Source organism: Neofelis nebulosa, chromosome 10 (genome assembly GCF_028018385.1).
Source record: "Neofelis nebulosa isolate mNeoNeb1 chromosome 10, mNeoNeb1.pri, whole genome shotgun sequence".
Taxonomy (NCBI): domain Eukaryota; kingdom Metazoa; phylum Chordata; class Mammalia; order Carnivora; family Felidae; genus Neofelis; species Neofelis nebulosa.
This window is the reverse complement of record NC_080791.1, coordinates 21,352,957-21,365,954: the sequence shown is the minus strand read 5'-3', so window position 1 is coordinate 21,365,954 and position 12,998 is coordinate 21,352,957. Positions and strand designations below refer to the sequence as shown.

The window sequence follows — 12,998 nt, the reverse complement described above, 5'->3', positions numbered from 1 at the left end:
ACTCAGGGGTGAGCAGGGACTGTGCTTGGTCCCTCTGATAGGAAGGGTTGTTTGGGTAGGAGACCTCATCAGTGGGACCGGAGTGGAGAGAAGAATGCATAGTTAGGCTATTTGAGGCTCTTCTGGTTTCCCCCAGATGTTGAGATAACACATAATGTTGGGCCTTAATTTTAGGTCTTAGATCACACACATACATTCACAAAAATCACACGTTTGCATTTATGCTCTAAAGCAAAGCTATGCATATGTATGCGGGTATATATTATGTATGAAATTAAATGATCAAAAAGAAAGGTACAGGTCTTTGATCATCCATGCTGAATAGCTAGTTTTGTTTTGCATATGGTAACTAACTAATGAGTGACAGGATTTTTTTTAATCTGACAGAGTTTAGGGCAGGCTGCCCCCAAATATGCCACTTTGGCAAACTGCTTATTTTAAATTCAAGTTATTTAAGAATCAGCCAGTGCAAAATGAACAATCTGACCCTCTTTTGTCCCCCTGAAAGCAAGAAATAAATCTCCCATGTGAATGGTACCTTCCCTGTACCAAGAGGTAGAGGGATCCTTACCATCAGAGACAGGGAATTCAGGGCCAAAGAAGCCTACATAAACAAATCTTGTTGCTCTTACTAATTTACTACCCCACATAAATTCTGTTTAGAATTTTTTACTAAGTGAAGCCTCAAAACATGAAATTTTCTTTGTCCTCTGAATTTCTCACAGATTTATGGGTTTGCGTATGTGTTTTATTTGTTTTTGTTTTTGGTTTTTTTTGGGGGGGGGTGTCTAAATTGTATAAAACCTGCACGTCTTGGTTATTTCTTTGGGTCTCAATTTTGTTATTGGGCTCCATGCATACAAAATTAATGTTTTTCCTGTTAAGCGGTCCTCATGTCAATTTTAATTCTTTGACCAGCCAGAAGACCTTGAGGGGTGGAGGATAATTTTTCCTTCCCCACAAATCACCGCTGAGAAGTTGAGTTTCAGCTTAAATAATCAATTTAGCTATGATGTGAGGCTGGATGGAGAGGTCACACAAGAATAAGAAGATTGTGTTAATTTTGGTTGTTAATTTTTTATTTTGCTTTCATTAAAGAACACAGGAGAAGGACACTTTAGGGAGAAGACAATTTCACATGGCTGAGTTTTTGATGTGTATTCAAGACATTCAGGTGGGGATGTTTGCTAATCTGTTGACAGTGCAGGACCTAAGTATAAACTAGACAAATACATTTGGCAGCTATCAATTGTATAGAACGAATGTATGGAGTGACTGCATGTTTATCTCCAGAGCTGCCTAGGGCAAGGTACTGACCATTAGCCGATCCGATGGAATGCGTTTACTAAAGATAAATGGTATTTTATAACCACGTCTCTGAACTGCTTTGGGGCAAGATGCAACAACTTGGAAACATTATCTAGTAATAATAATTGGATTATAATAGTTCAGGAATAATAATAATTGCATCAGGTTTCAGCAGAGCCTGGGGGTTTCAACAGTTCAGGCTGGTCACATAGGTCTACTATGTCTACAAGACCAGCTCATTTTAAGAGTAGCAGACTTTGGACTTCTTGGTATCAAGAAGTTTCTCATATATGTTGGTGGTGGTTTGAGACCTGAAGACAAAGTGCATGTTGTGCAACCCAGTGGTGGGAGGGCAAAGAGGCCTGTGCCAGACAGAAATATCTGGACACCCTTCATTGTACACCCTTCTGATATTGCTGTACCTTTACTTGAGATAAAGCTGTTATTAGTATATAAAAGGTTTGAAGCTTGTGAGCCCTTTTAGCAGTTGAATACTTAAGGCAATTAACAGATAATTAACCATCAATAGACGTTATTTAAATTGTAGGATAAGAGAGAGGACGTTGGAAATTTCAAGCACTTCAACATTTAATGACAGGCAGGGAAGAAGACATCTGGTATACTGTATATAACATCATGAGGTAAATAAGGCAGGGTTTTTTTCATTTTGTTTTGTTTTTCTTTTTGCTGTTGTTGTTGTTAATAAGGCGGGTTTTGATATTCCTGTGTACAGAAGAAGAAATCCCAGAATGAGAGACATTTTTAGGTTTCCAAGGCCGCACAACAGATCTTTAGACTCCTAAATCTGGCCCCTTCAACTACATCACATTGCTTCTTGATTAAAACTAGTCTTTAGAAACATTTTCTAGAGAAACCTTTGAAAAGTGCAAAAAAAAAAAAAAAAAATCCTTACAGAGGTTTTGTGGCTTTCCCTGACCAGAAGAGATGTTAAAAAATAGAATCTTCACCATGTTACAATTAGGATTTCTGAGACATCTCTGTCCAACAAGGAAAGAAGTCTGTTGCTTCCTATATTAGTGAATCTTCATTTATAGGATTTTTTTAAATCAATTGAGACATTCCCATTAATGGCTAGAATAATCTCCCCTCCCTCAAACTGCCTTTAAATAAGGCCATATTATCTCCTTGTATTTGCCACCCCCCCTCCCCCGCCCCCAGCACAATACTGGAACATGGTGTGTCCATAACATACCTTGGAATCATATATTTTACACTGCTAGTGTTAGTGTAATTTGCTTTTTATAGCACATATATTGCTGAGTTAAATGTCACTTAAAAATGGATTCCTATTTTAAGAGCCACAAACTGTGGGCTATGATGAAACTGAGCTCCGGGCAGCTCCTAATTTGGGAAGCCTTTGTAGCTCTTTCTGTCACTGGGTAACTTTCCTTTGCCAGTCCTCAAAATGCTGGTAGCCTTCTTCTATTCTGTAAATATCTTAATCCTGGAGGTCACACCCAATAAGCACACATCACCAGGCATGACTGTCAATTCAGTGTCAACATTAGTATATTTAAAATGTCAAACATATTTACAGTGAAACCAGTTACATATAATCTACATTATTTATTTACCATTTAGAAAAACGTTTACAAAACTATTTATATAGGAAACTTCTAGCAAATTCCTTCAGTATTTGAAAAATAAATATATCCCTGAATTTATCAGTTTGCATATCTGGGCTTTTATGGAACCATATGTATATTTCCTTCTACTGAACTTAGTAAATATTAATGAACAATATGTGTGTTCATCATTGTGTTCCATACTGGGTGTGTAAATTAAATAGTATTTCAACATATGATTGTGTTTTGCAGTAGCTTGTGATACAATCGGGGCTGGGCTGGGGAAATTGACTCCTGAAGCAGTGGATGAAAGGCAGAATTTGATCAAGTAGGTAAGAAGAGAAATAGAAGAATAAGGGACCTGTGATACTTCATTAATTCAAAATTTATATGGACCGCTGACCAACGCAGGAGTTAGGCACCAACTCCCGGGAAGTCAAAAATTTGTGTATAACTTTTGAGTCTCTCAAACTTAACTACTCATAGCCTACTGCGACCAGAAGCCTTTACGGATAACATAAGCAGTTGATTAACACATATTTTGTATGTTATATGTACTACATACTGTATTCTTATATAAAGTAGGCTAGAGAAAAGAAAATGTTATTAAGAAAATCATAAGGAAAAGAAAGTACATTTATAGTCCTGTGGTGTATTTATTGAAAAAAAATCTGCATAAAAGTGGACCCATGCAGTTCAAACCTGTGTTGTTCACAGGTGAACTGTACTTATTAAACATATGATAGTTAATCCTCAGAACAGTCCTCTATGTTAGGTGTTAATATCTCTGTTTATACATGGGGTCACTGAGATATAAACATCATAAAGCTTACTTGGCCAGTGAGTGAGGTGATCAGAACCCAGGTCATTTAACTACAAAGCCTGCTTGGGGCCACCGCATTTGTCTTCACCGACACATTTACTAATGACTTCTTCCTCACTTGTGTTGAAAGGTTCTTTCCTTTACCCTTGACTTGTGGTTTCTGTGATCCTGTTTCCATGATTTCCCAATACGAGTCTTGATTTTCTATCAAGCTCTGATCTCACAGTGACAGCTGTTTACTGACCATCCCTCTTAGATGTACGTTCAGCAGTTGACATTCAGGTCTAAATTCTGGCTCTTTATTTTCCCTCTTTACTTCCTTTTTCTGTGTCCCGGAATTGAAATCTTAGTCACATTTGATACTTGAACTTGCATCTATTCTCACCATCGTGATCATTAATCTAGCAAATCCTGCTAATTCCTCCATCACTACAAATGCCTGGAGGCTCAAAGAGACGGGGCTGTCCTAACTACAAGATAAGTAAGTTTGATTCCTTTGATTCAAGGAAATGTTCTTGTGCAAACTAGGATAATAACACCTATTCACAGAATTTTTGTAAAAACTAACTGTGTAAAGCACTTAGCATAGTTCCTGGCACATAGTGAGCATTTAAAAAATGTAAACTATTAATACTATCATTAATGTTCTTGAATCCATTGAATGATTATTTTAAGCATGACAATCTGTACTTTGTGAGGATTATTCATTTACCTATAAATGACATAGTGTATGTAAAACTACTAGCTTGGCACATAGCGTTCATTATGTGTTAATTACCCCCCTTCCCCCATATAGACCTCCAAGGTCTAGGATCCTACGTTAAATATGTGTATTATTTATGTAGAGATTTGTATGTTAAGTAGGTGAAAATGCTTACTGAAAGTAAATTGAGATTAAATACGTACAGAACCACGTAACTCTTGATATTTGCTTAGAAGTTAACTGTGGCTATTTCAAACCAAGATCTTTGTTTGAGCCGCCATCTTTTCTTTTCTGTGAGGTTCTGCATCTCTTCTTCTGAAAGTGTTACTTGTGCTTGGCCTCCTCTGGTGTGTGGTGATGGCCAATGCACTTGGGACCAGCTTTGTGCCACCAGAAGTCTGTGGGTTAATGCATGTGCGTGAGAGACATTGTATTGCATTTACAGGTACCACGCATGGAATGATACAAATAGACTATAATGGGGAAAAAAAGACGGAAAAAATAGAAATAAATAAAGAAAGAAGTACTATATAGAGATGCAAGTTTTGGAAAGAGGGCAACTTCGCAACAAAAGAATACAGTTAAGAATAGTTCTTCCTACACTGCTTCCTGCTTGGGCTTCATCTGCTCTTCAAGGAACATGACTTTAGTGAAGCCCCAGTTGAGAAGATTTTGAGATGTAGTTCCCATGGCAACAAGCTCCGAGGTGACATAAATCCAAAGGAACTTTTCTTGGTTGTTCTATCATCCAAACAAGAATCTTCTCAGGCTTCTAGAGAAAAGTCAGTTTTTAATGAAGCTTGGGTCTTCTTTGCTGTCTGTGCCCCATGGAGCCCTTTTCCTGTGGGTCTTATTTCAGGTTTGTGATGATGATTTATTTTCTTTAATTGTGAGTTGACTAGAGAAGGAATGAGAGCAGGGACTGGGATTTATTGTAATCACCACAGCAGTAGCAAATTTCTAAGTATAAGATTTGTGCTTAAGGTCTTAAGTGATTTAAACATATATCCCTCGTGTGAAGGATAGGCAAGCACTGAGAATGCACAAAAGTCACCCAACATTCACACACAAAAGACATACACACATACACAGGACTGATACAGGGGTTGTAATTAGCTTGCCAAGTGGAGGACAGACAGGTGCCAAAGCAATTCTTTTTTTTTTTTTTAATTTTTTTAAATGTTTATTTTTGAGAGAGAGAGACAGAGAGACAGAGAGACAGAGAGACAGAGTGTGAGAGGGGGAGGGGCAGAGAGAGAGGGAGACACAGAATCTGAATCAGGCTCCAGGCTCTGAGCTGTCAGCACAGAGCCCGACGTGGGGCTTGAACTCACGAACCATGAGATCGTGACCTGAGCTGAAGACAGATGACCAATCGACTGAGCCACCCAGGCACCCCAGCAATTCTGATTATAAACCCAGTACAAGGTGACTCCCTACCAAAATGCACTTCTCATCAATTGAGCACTGTTTCAAAATTCATAAGTAGAGATCTCTCTCTCTCTCTTTTTTTTTTTTGGTTATAGATTTTGTCTTTGTAAAAAAAAATATGCCTGGAAGAGGGTGTGGAATGTGGATGATTCCCAACAAGTCCTTAGTGGACTGTGTTGATGAATTTGTGAGCTCTTTCCTGAGAACTGCTTTTGACAATTGAAGGTAGAGCATACACTAGGACCGTGAGTTGTTTGGGGAAGGGTAATTTTTACCGAGACTAGAAATGGGCACAAAAAGGAAAGATCAGAGGCTGTGAATGAAACCTCACCTGACCTCATAATTTGGCCTCTGTGGTGTGGTAGAGTGTGGTTCTAAGAAAAATAGGGCATCCATGGTGGGACAGGAAGCAGGGACAGGTGGAATACTCAAGGACCTGATCCTGTCTGTCATTAAGTCACATTGGAGAGTTGGGCCTTAGATAAACTTCTGAAGAAAAAAAACACTGCTTCAGCTTTCTCTTATTTCTGTCAATCAGCTCTCCTCACTTCCTCCCTATATTAGCCTCTCTTTTGCCCCTTACAGGCTCATCTAGCTCTTAGCAGGCTTTTTCTCTCTCTCATTCCCTCCCTAAATTATATATATTTTATGTAGGGTTTCTTTTCTTTTTTTTTGCCTTTATTATTATTTTTTAATATGAAATTTATTGTCAAATTGGTTTCCATACAACACCCAGTGCTCTTTCCAATGAGGTGCCTTCCTCAATGCCCATCACCCATCCTCCCCCGCCTTACCCCCCATCAACCCTCAGTTTGTTCTCAGTTTTTAAGAGTCTCTTATGTTTTGGCTCCCTCCCTCTCTAACCTTTTTTTTCCCTTCCCCTCCGCCCATGGTCTTCTGTTAAGTTTCTCAGGATCCCCATAAGAGTGAAAACATATGGTATCTCTCTTTCTCTGTATGACTTACTTTACTTAGCATAACACTCTCCAATTGCATCCACGTTGCTACAAAAGGCCATATTTCATTCTTTCTCATTGCCACGTAGTATTCCATTGTGTATATAAACCACAGTTTCTTTATCCATTCATCAGTTGATGGACATGTAGGCTCTTTCCATAATTTAGCTATTGTTGAGAGTGCTGCTGTAAACATTGGGGTACAAGTGCCCCTATGCATCAGCACTCCTGTATCCCTTGGGGAAATTCCTAGCAGTGCTATTGCTGGGTCATAGGGTAGGTCTATTTTTAATTTTTTGAGGAACCTCCACACTGTTTTCCAGAGCGGCTGCACCAGTTTGCATTTCCACCAACAGTTTAAGAGGGTTCCCGTTTCTCCACATCCTCGCCAGCATCTATAGTCTCCTGATTTGTTCCTTTTAGCCACTCTGACTGGCATGAGGTGGTATCTGAGTGTTGTTTTGATTTGTATTTCCCTGATGAGGAGCAACGTTGAGCAACTCTTCATGTGCCTGTTGGCCATCTGGATGTCTTCTTTAGAGAAGTGTCTATTCATGTTTTCTGCCCATTTCTTCACTGGATTACTCATTTTTAGGGTGTGGAGTTTGGTGACTTCTTTATAGATTTTGGATACTAGCCCTTTGTCTGATATGCCAAATATCTTTTCCCATTCCGTTGGTTGCCTTTTAGTTTTGTTGATTGTTGCAGTGCAGAAGCTTTTTATCTTCATGAGGTCCAATAGTTCATCTTTGCTTTTAATTCCCTTGCTTTTGGAGATGTGTCAAGTAAGAAATTGCTGTGGCTGAGGTCAGAGAGGTTTTTCCTGCTTTCTCCTCTAGGGTTTTGATGGTTTCCTGTCTCACATTCAGGTCCTTTATCCATTTTGAGTTTATTTTTGTGAATGGTGTAAGAAAGTGGTCTAGTTTCATTCTTCTGCACGTTGCTGTCCAGTTCTCCCAGCACCATTTGTTAAAGAGACTGTCTTTTTTCCATTGGATATTCTTTCCTGCTTTGTCAAAGATTAGTTGGCCATACTTTTGTGGGTCTAATTCTGGGGTTTCTAGTAGGTTTTCTATAAACATTTATCAAGGTTTTTCCATGTGTCAGCCTCTTTGCTAGGCTCTTATGATTTAATTTATCCCTCACAACAGTCTTATGGATTATTATCATTATTCCCATTTCACAGATGAGGAAGGGTGAAAATCTGAGATGAAAAAAATGTTTTATGAGCTGCTGCAAGCCAGGTCTGACATTTGGTTCTAAAGATACAAACATGAATAAACTTAGTTCTTACCTGTTCCCGCTCAGGGAGGTATATGGATGGTCACAAAGACAGCAAGATGTCAGGAAGAGCTTCAATGGATCTAAGTCAAGGTACTAGGACTTTCTGGCTAATGTCCATTAGGGTATGAGCTGGTAATGATTTGAGATCCTGTTCCTTCTAGTATTTTGGCATTTTGTTAGGGCATACTCAAGAAATAAAAATTCTCTGATATGTGGATTTTTTGGTACTTGATAAATTTAGTGATTCATATTTATTTCCCTGACCTGGAATCAAACAGGTTTGGGTGAGGCTGCTTCCTCCCAGGTGGAGTAAGGAACATTTTGGTCAAACTTGCTCCAAATACTGTTTTGGGAGCACTTCACCTGAGAAAAGCCGTGCTGGGGACAAGGACTTATATGGAGGTAGCTTATTTCTGGAAGTGATCTAAGGGAAGAGGAAGAGTGAAGCAGGGAAGGATGGAAAGCCAATCCAAGGCAGGCCATTACGGTGTTTGCCTCAATGGGAAATTCACAACCCATCTCTCTGAGGCCCCGTTGAGAATTCATGAGGAATGGAGCACTAGAGACACAGAAGAGCAGAGCATTTATCCACTGACTCCCAGGGGTGTTAACTCCTTCACACCTGCAGGTTTGCACATGCACCAGAGCAGCTGGGGGGATTCCAGCAGACAGTCTGTGTGGTGGCAGAGATATCTGCCAAAGCAGTCCAAAGTGGTACAGCTGGTGAACCGTGCTTCTTGACTACAACTGCGTGCAGCCAGCTGCCACAGCAACAGCAGAAGCCAAAAAGATGGGCTGAAACGAGGCAGAAACAATGTCCAACACAGACAGCCTGGTGATGGGACATGGCCTTGCAAAATTGTTCAGAGCAGAGGGTAGATGATACCACAGCTATAAGGCAGGGGCCACATTATGTGATTTTTACTGTGCCAAAAAGTTTAGAAAGGCCTTTTGCTCCATTTAACTCTTTTTCGAAAGTCCATACTTTGTCCTTTGTCTTACTGTTGTCCATGGAGTTAAAGCATCCTGTCTGAATTACAAGATAGAACATTGCCTGGAGGGACTGCTGTATTAAGCCACTGATGTCTGATAGTAGCCTGTTAGACTAATTGGTCTTCCTCAGCACATCTGATCATGTCATTCCCCTGATCATGCCATTCTTCTGTTCAAAATGTTCCATGGATTCACACTGCATACACATTTCTTGACATGGCATTTAAGTCTCTCCCTACTATAACCCTGGGGTGCTGTTCTAAGTTTGATGTCCAATTATGCCCTTTCCTTGTGCTCTGCATTGTACTCATCCAAGTCAAAGAGCAGGTGGGCTTCTTTTAGAAAGGCTGGAAAACCCCTCCAACTGGAGAAGTTAGAGATTCAAGTTTGATTCCAGACTCCACCACCAACCAGCTGTGTGACTATCTGGACCTCAGTTTTCCTGTCTGGGTGATGTAGGGTTGGAGGGCTAGATCAGTGAATCCCAAACCTGGCTAAACACCCCAATCACCAGGGACAGATTTAGAGGTAAAAACAGATCATAAAGTTCCACTTCTGGGATTTGAATTTATTATGTTTGGATTGGAGCAGCAGTAAATGCACTTTTAATATGCATAGGCTCATCTAACTCAACTGTTAGGACTAGATGGTTTTTAATATTGCTTCAAATCTGAGACCCCAAAAGTGTGAATTAGCTATCACTGGGCTCAAGCAAGACACTGAGATACTGAGGCACAGTGGGATAACTTCTGTCATGAGGGAGAGTTAAAAAAGAGCAAAGTAAGCAAAATAGGGACATAAACGTTGGTGGTTTGGTAGGAAGAAGGGAGTTCAAGCTACAAGGTCATCAGAGTCAGTATGAGCTCACTGGGAGCCTCCTGAAAGAGAGCTGACAGGGTAGAGGGCAGGGGCCATCAAAAATTCCAACAATTTAGCAATTTTGGAAAAAATAGTTCTTAACTGATGGGGATTTTTCTTTACTGCCAAACTCCAATTCCAAGGGATTACAAGGAAAGTCTGTTTCTCCCTGAACTAGATATTATGGGATTTCTGTGATAAACTGAAATTTAAGTGGTGTATGGAGTACCCTTCTCTGAACTTGAATAGCATTTTACTTTTACCTTTTCTGTATTTTATCATATCTTTTTCAGCATATTAAGTTCAGTGTATTCTATCTTATCTTTTCCAAGAGATTGTCAGACCCTTGAAGGCAAGAACCCTGCTTACATATTTTATCTCCCATAGGCAGATGTTAAACACAATTACTAAGAACACCAGATTTGGAGTAAGATGGACCTAGATTTAATACGGCCTTTTTAATTTAACATCTGGTGAATTACTGCACCTCTAAAACAGGAGTGATTAAACCCAGTTCATAGGATTTGGGGGAGAATTAAAAGGAAGTATTGTTTGTGAAATGATTTTGGATCCTGGACTGCTGGGGTCGGTACAGAAGTGCTAGGAATGTTTGGTATATATTATAAGTTCTCAATAAATGGTAAGTGATTATTTTTGCACAATGCTTTGCATTTTACTGAGTAGATGTTAATTGGATAAATGAATAATTTTTCTAAAAGCCCATTCAAATATTATCAAGGGTACAAGCAAATATTCATTTTTTTAAAAAGTTAGTTTCTAGGGCTGTGATCCCGGGGGAATCCTCTGACTTTCTACTTCTAATCAGGTCCCCAGATCTCTAAACCTAGAAAAACACTGCTCAGTCTCCTGTCACCAGCTGGCACTGATTATAGGTAAGGATTCTGTCTCCCTTCTACAAACTGGAAAATAGCCTTGGGGCAAAGCCTCCATGAAATATCACCTTCTTTAGCTCAGAACAAATTCTAAGGCCGTCCAAATTCTGATCCTTCAAACAGGACAGGAGCTAAAATGGTCTGTGCTTTGTTCCTTTATCTGTGTTAGCATTATAGCCATTTATCTGTCTGAACGATTGAGGATAAGAACAGGACTGAAAGGCACAATTGAGGCTCTGGGCTGAAGAAGGGTGAGTGACTGAATCTGGGCTGAACTTTTCCTAAGTCCCCAACCTCAGGTAGTAAAGGCTTTGGGGAAGACCCTCTCCCATGGGTGACCATGGAGTGGAAACTCCAGGCACAGTGGGCTGGCTCCCACCTCTTAAGCGGACTCTCCTCAGGTATTGACCCAAGGTTTTATAATCCTGAGCATAAGCTGGAGTTGGAAGGACACAATAAATAGACCAAAGACCCAGGAGACTCCTGAGCTCATCCTTGAGACCCTTCTTCCCAGCAGCATCTGCCCTCACCATGGAGAAAGGTCCATCCTCCAGAGGGTACTCTAGTGGCAGACTCCTTAGGGGGCTGTGAGAACAGACACACAGGCATCCCGAAAGGCCTTTCTGCAAGTCCAAAATCTCTTTGTGTGGATCAGGTTTTCAAGAATGGGAGGAAGAAGGGGCCTCTGTCTCTGTCTCCCTTTCTAAGTGACTTTTTCCTCTTGTTTCCACAGAATGCCTTTAATGAGAATGGCAGCTGAGAACTCCTCTGTGACAGAATTTATCCTTGCAGGCTTAACCAACCAGCCCGGACTCCGGATGCCCCTCTTCTTCCTGTTTCTAGGTTTCTATGTGGTCACTGTGATGGGGAACCTGGGTCTGATAACCCTGATTGGGCTGAATTCTCACCTGCACACCCCCATGTACTTCTTCCTCTTCAACTTGTCCTTCATAGATTTTTGCTATTCCACTGTTATCACTCCCAAGATGCTGATGAGTTTTGTCTCAAAGAAGAACATCATCGCCTACGCAGGGTGCATGACTCAGCTCTTCTTTTTTCTTTTCTTTGTTGTCTCTGAGTCCTTCATCCTGTCAGCAATGGCATGTGACCGCTACATCGCCATCTGTAACCCCCTGGTGTACACAGCCACCATGTCTCCTCAGGTCTGCTCGCTTCTTTTGTTGGGTGTCTATGTGATGGGGTTTGCTGGGGCCATGGCCCACACGACATGCATGGTGAGACTGACCTTCTGTGCCAACAATCTGGTTGACCACTACATGTGTGACATCCTTCCCCTTCTTGAGCGCTCTTGCACCAGCACCTATGTAAATGAGCTGGTAGTTTTCGTTGTCGTGGGCATTGATATTGGCGTGCCCACAGTTACCATCTTCATTTCTTATGCCCTCATCCTCACCAGCATTCTCCATATTCGTTCCACTGAGGGCAGGTCCAAAGCCTTCAGCACATGCAGCTCTCACATAATTGCTGTTTCTCTTTTCTTTGGGTCAGGGGCATTTATGTACCTCAAACCATCCTCTCTTTTACCTATGAATCAGGGGAAAGTGTCCTCCTTGTTCTACACCACCGTTGTGCCCATGCTCAACCCGCTAATCTATAGCTTAAGGAATAAAGACGTCAAAGTTGCTCTGAAGAAATCATTGAGCAAAAAGACATTCTCTTGAGAAAGGGACAATTCTTAGGAAAGCGTTTTTTTTTCTTTCCTTATATAATTCAGGTTCCATTGGTTACATAGAGGAAATTTTAAATCTTTCTCGAAGTTTATCCTCCCCATTTTATTTATCCTTAAAGCTATAAGGTACTCAATATTTAGAGGATCTTAAGAATCACTTAATTCAGTTCGCTTATGTTTCTGAGGATAGGTCCAGGTTTATGTACCTTCTCCAAGGTCATTCAGTTACTCAGCAGCAGAACTGTGACTTGGATGTAGGCTCTTGATTTCTAATTCTAGTGGCCTTCCACTATGGCTCACTTTCTTCCTCCACCAGCCCTGGAAGATTTCATTTCAAATGTGAACTGATCTAGGATGTTAAGATCCAGTTCTATCTACAGAAATTTCATGCAACTTTTCAAGGGCTAATTTTAAATACCACATTTTTGCAGAGAAGGTAGGAGGTACAAAACTTTGTTGAGATGGTCTTGGCT

The 12,998-nt window shown here is 40.5% G+C and overlaps 1 protein-coding gene across 1 annotated transcript; it reads left to right on the top strand.

Annotated features, from left to right (window-relative positions):
* Positions 1-5,189: 5,189 nt before the first annotated feature.
* Positions 5,190-12,545, top strand: LOC131486986 (olfactory receptor 8B8). The gene is made up of 3 exons (XM_058687138.1): positions 5,190-5,279; positions 10,769-10,835; positions 11,569-12,545. Exon 3 carries the CDS (start codon positions 11,570-11,572, stop codon positions 12,515-12,517), a length of 948 nt encoding a protein of 315 aa, XP_058543121.1. The 5' UTR covers positions 5,190-5,279; positions 10,769-10,835; position 11,569; the 3' UTR covers positions 12,518-12,545.
* The last annotated feature ends 453 nt before the right edge of the window (positions 12,546-12,998 follow it).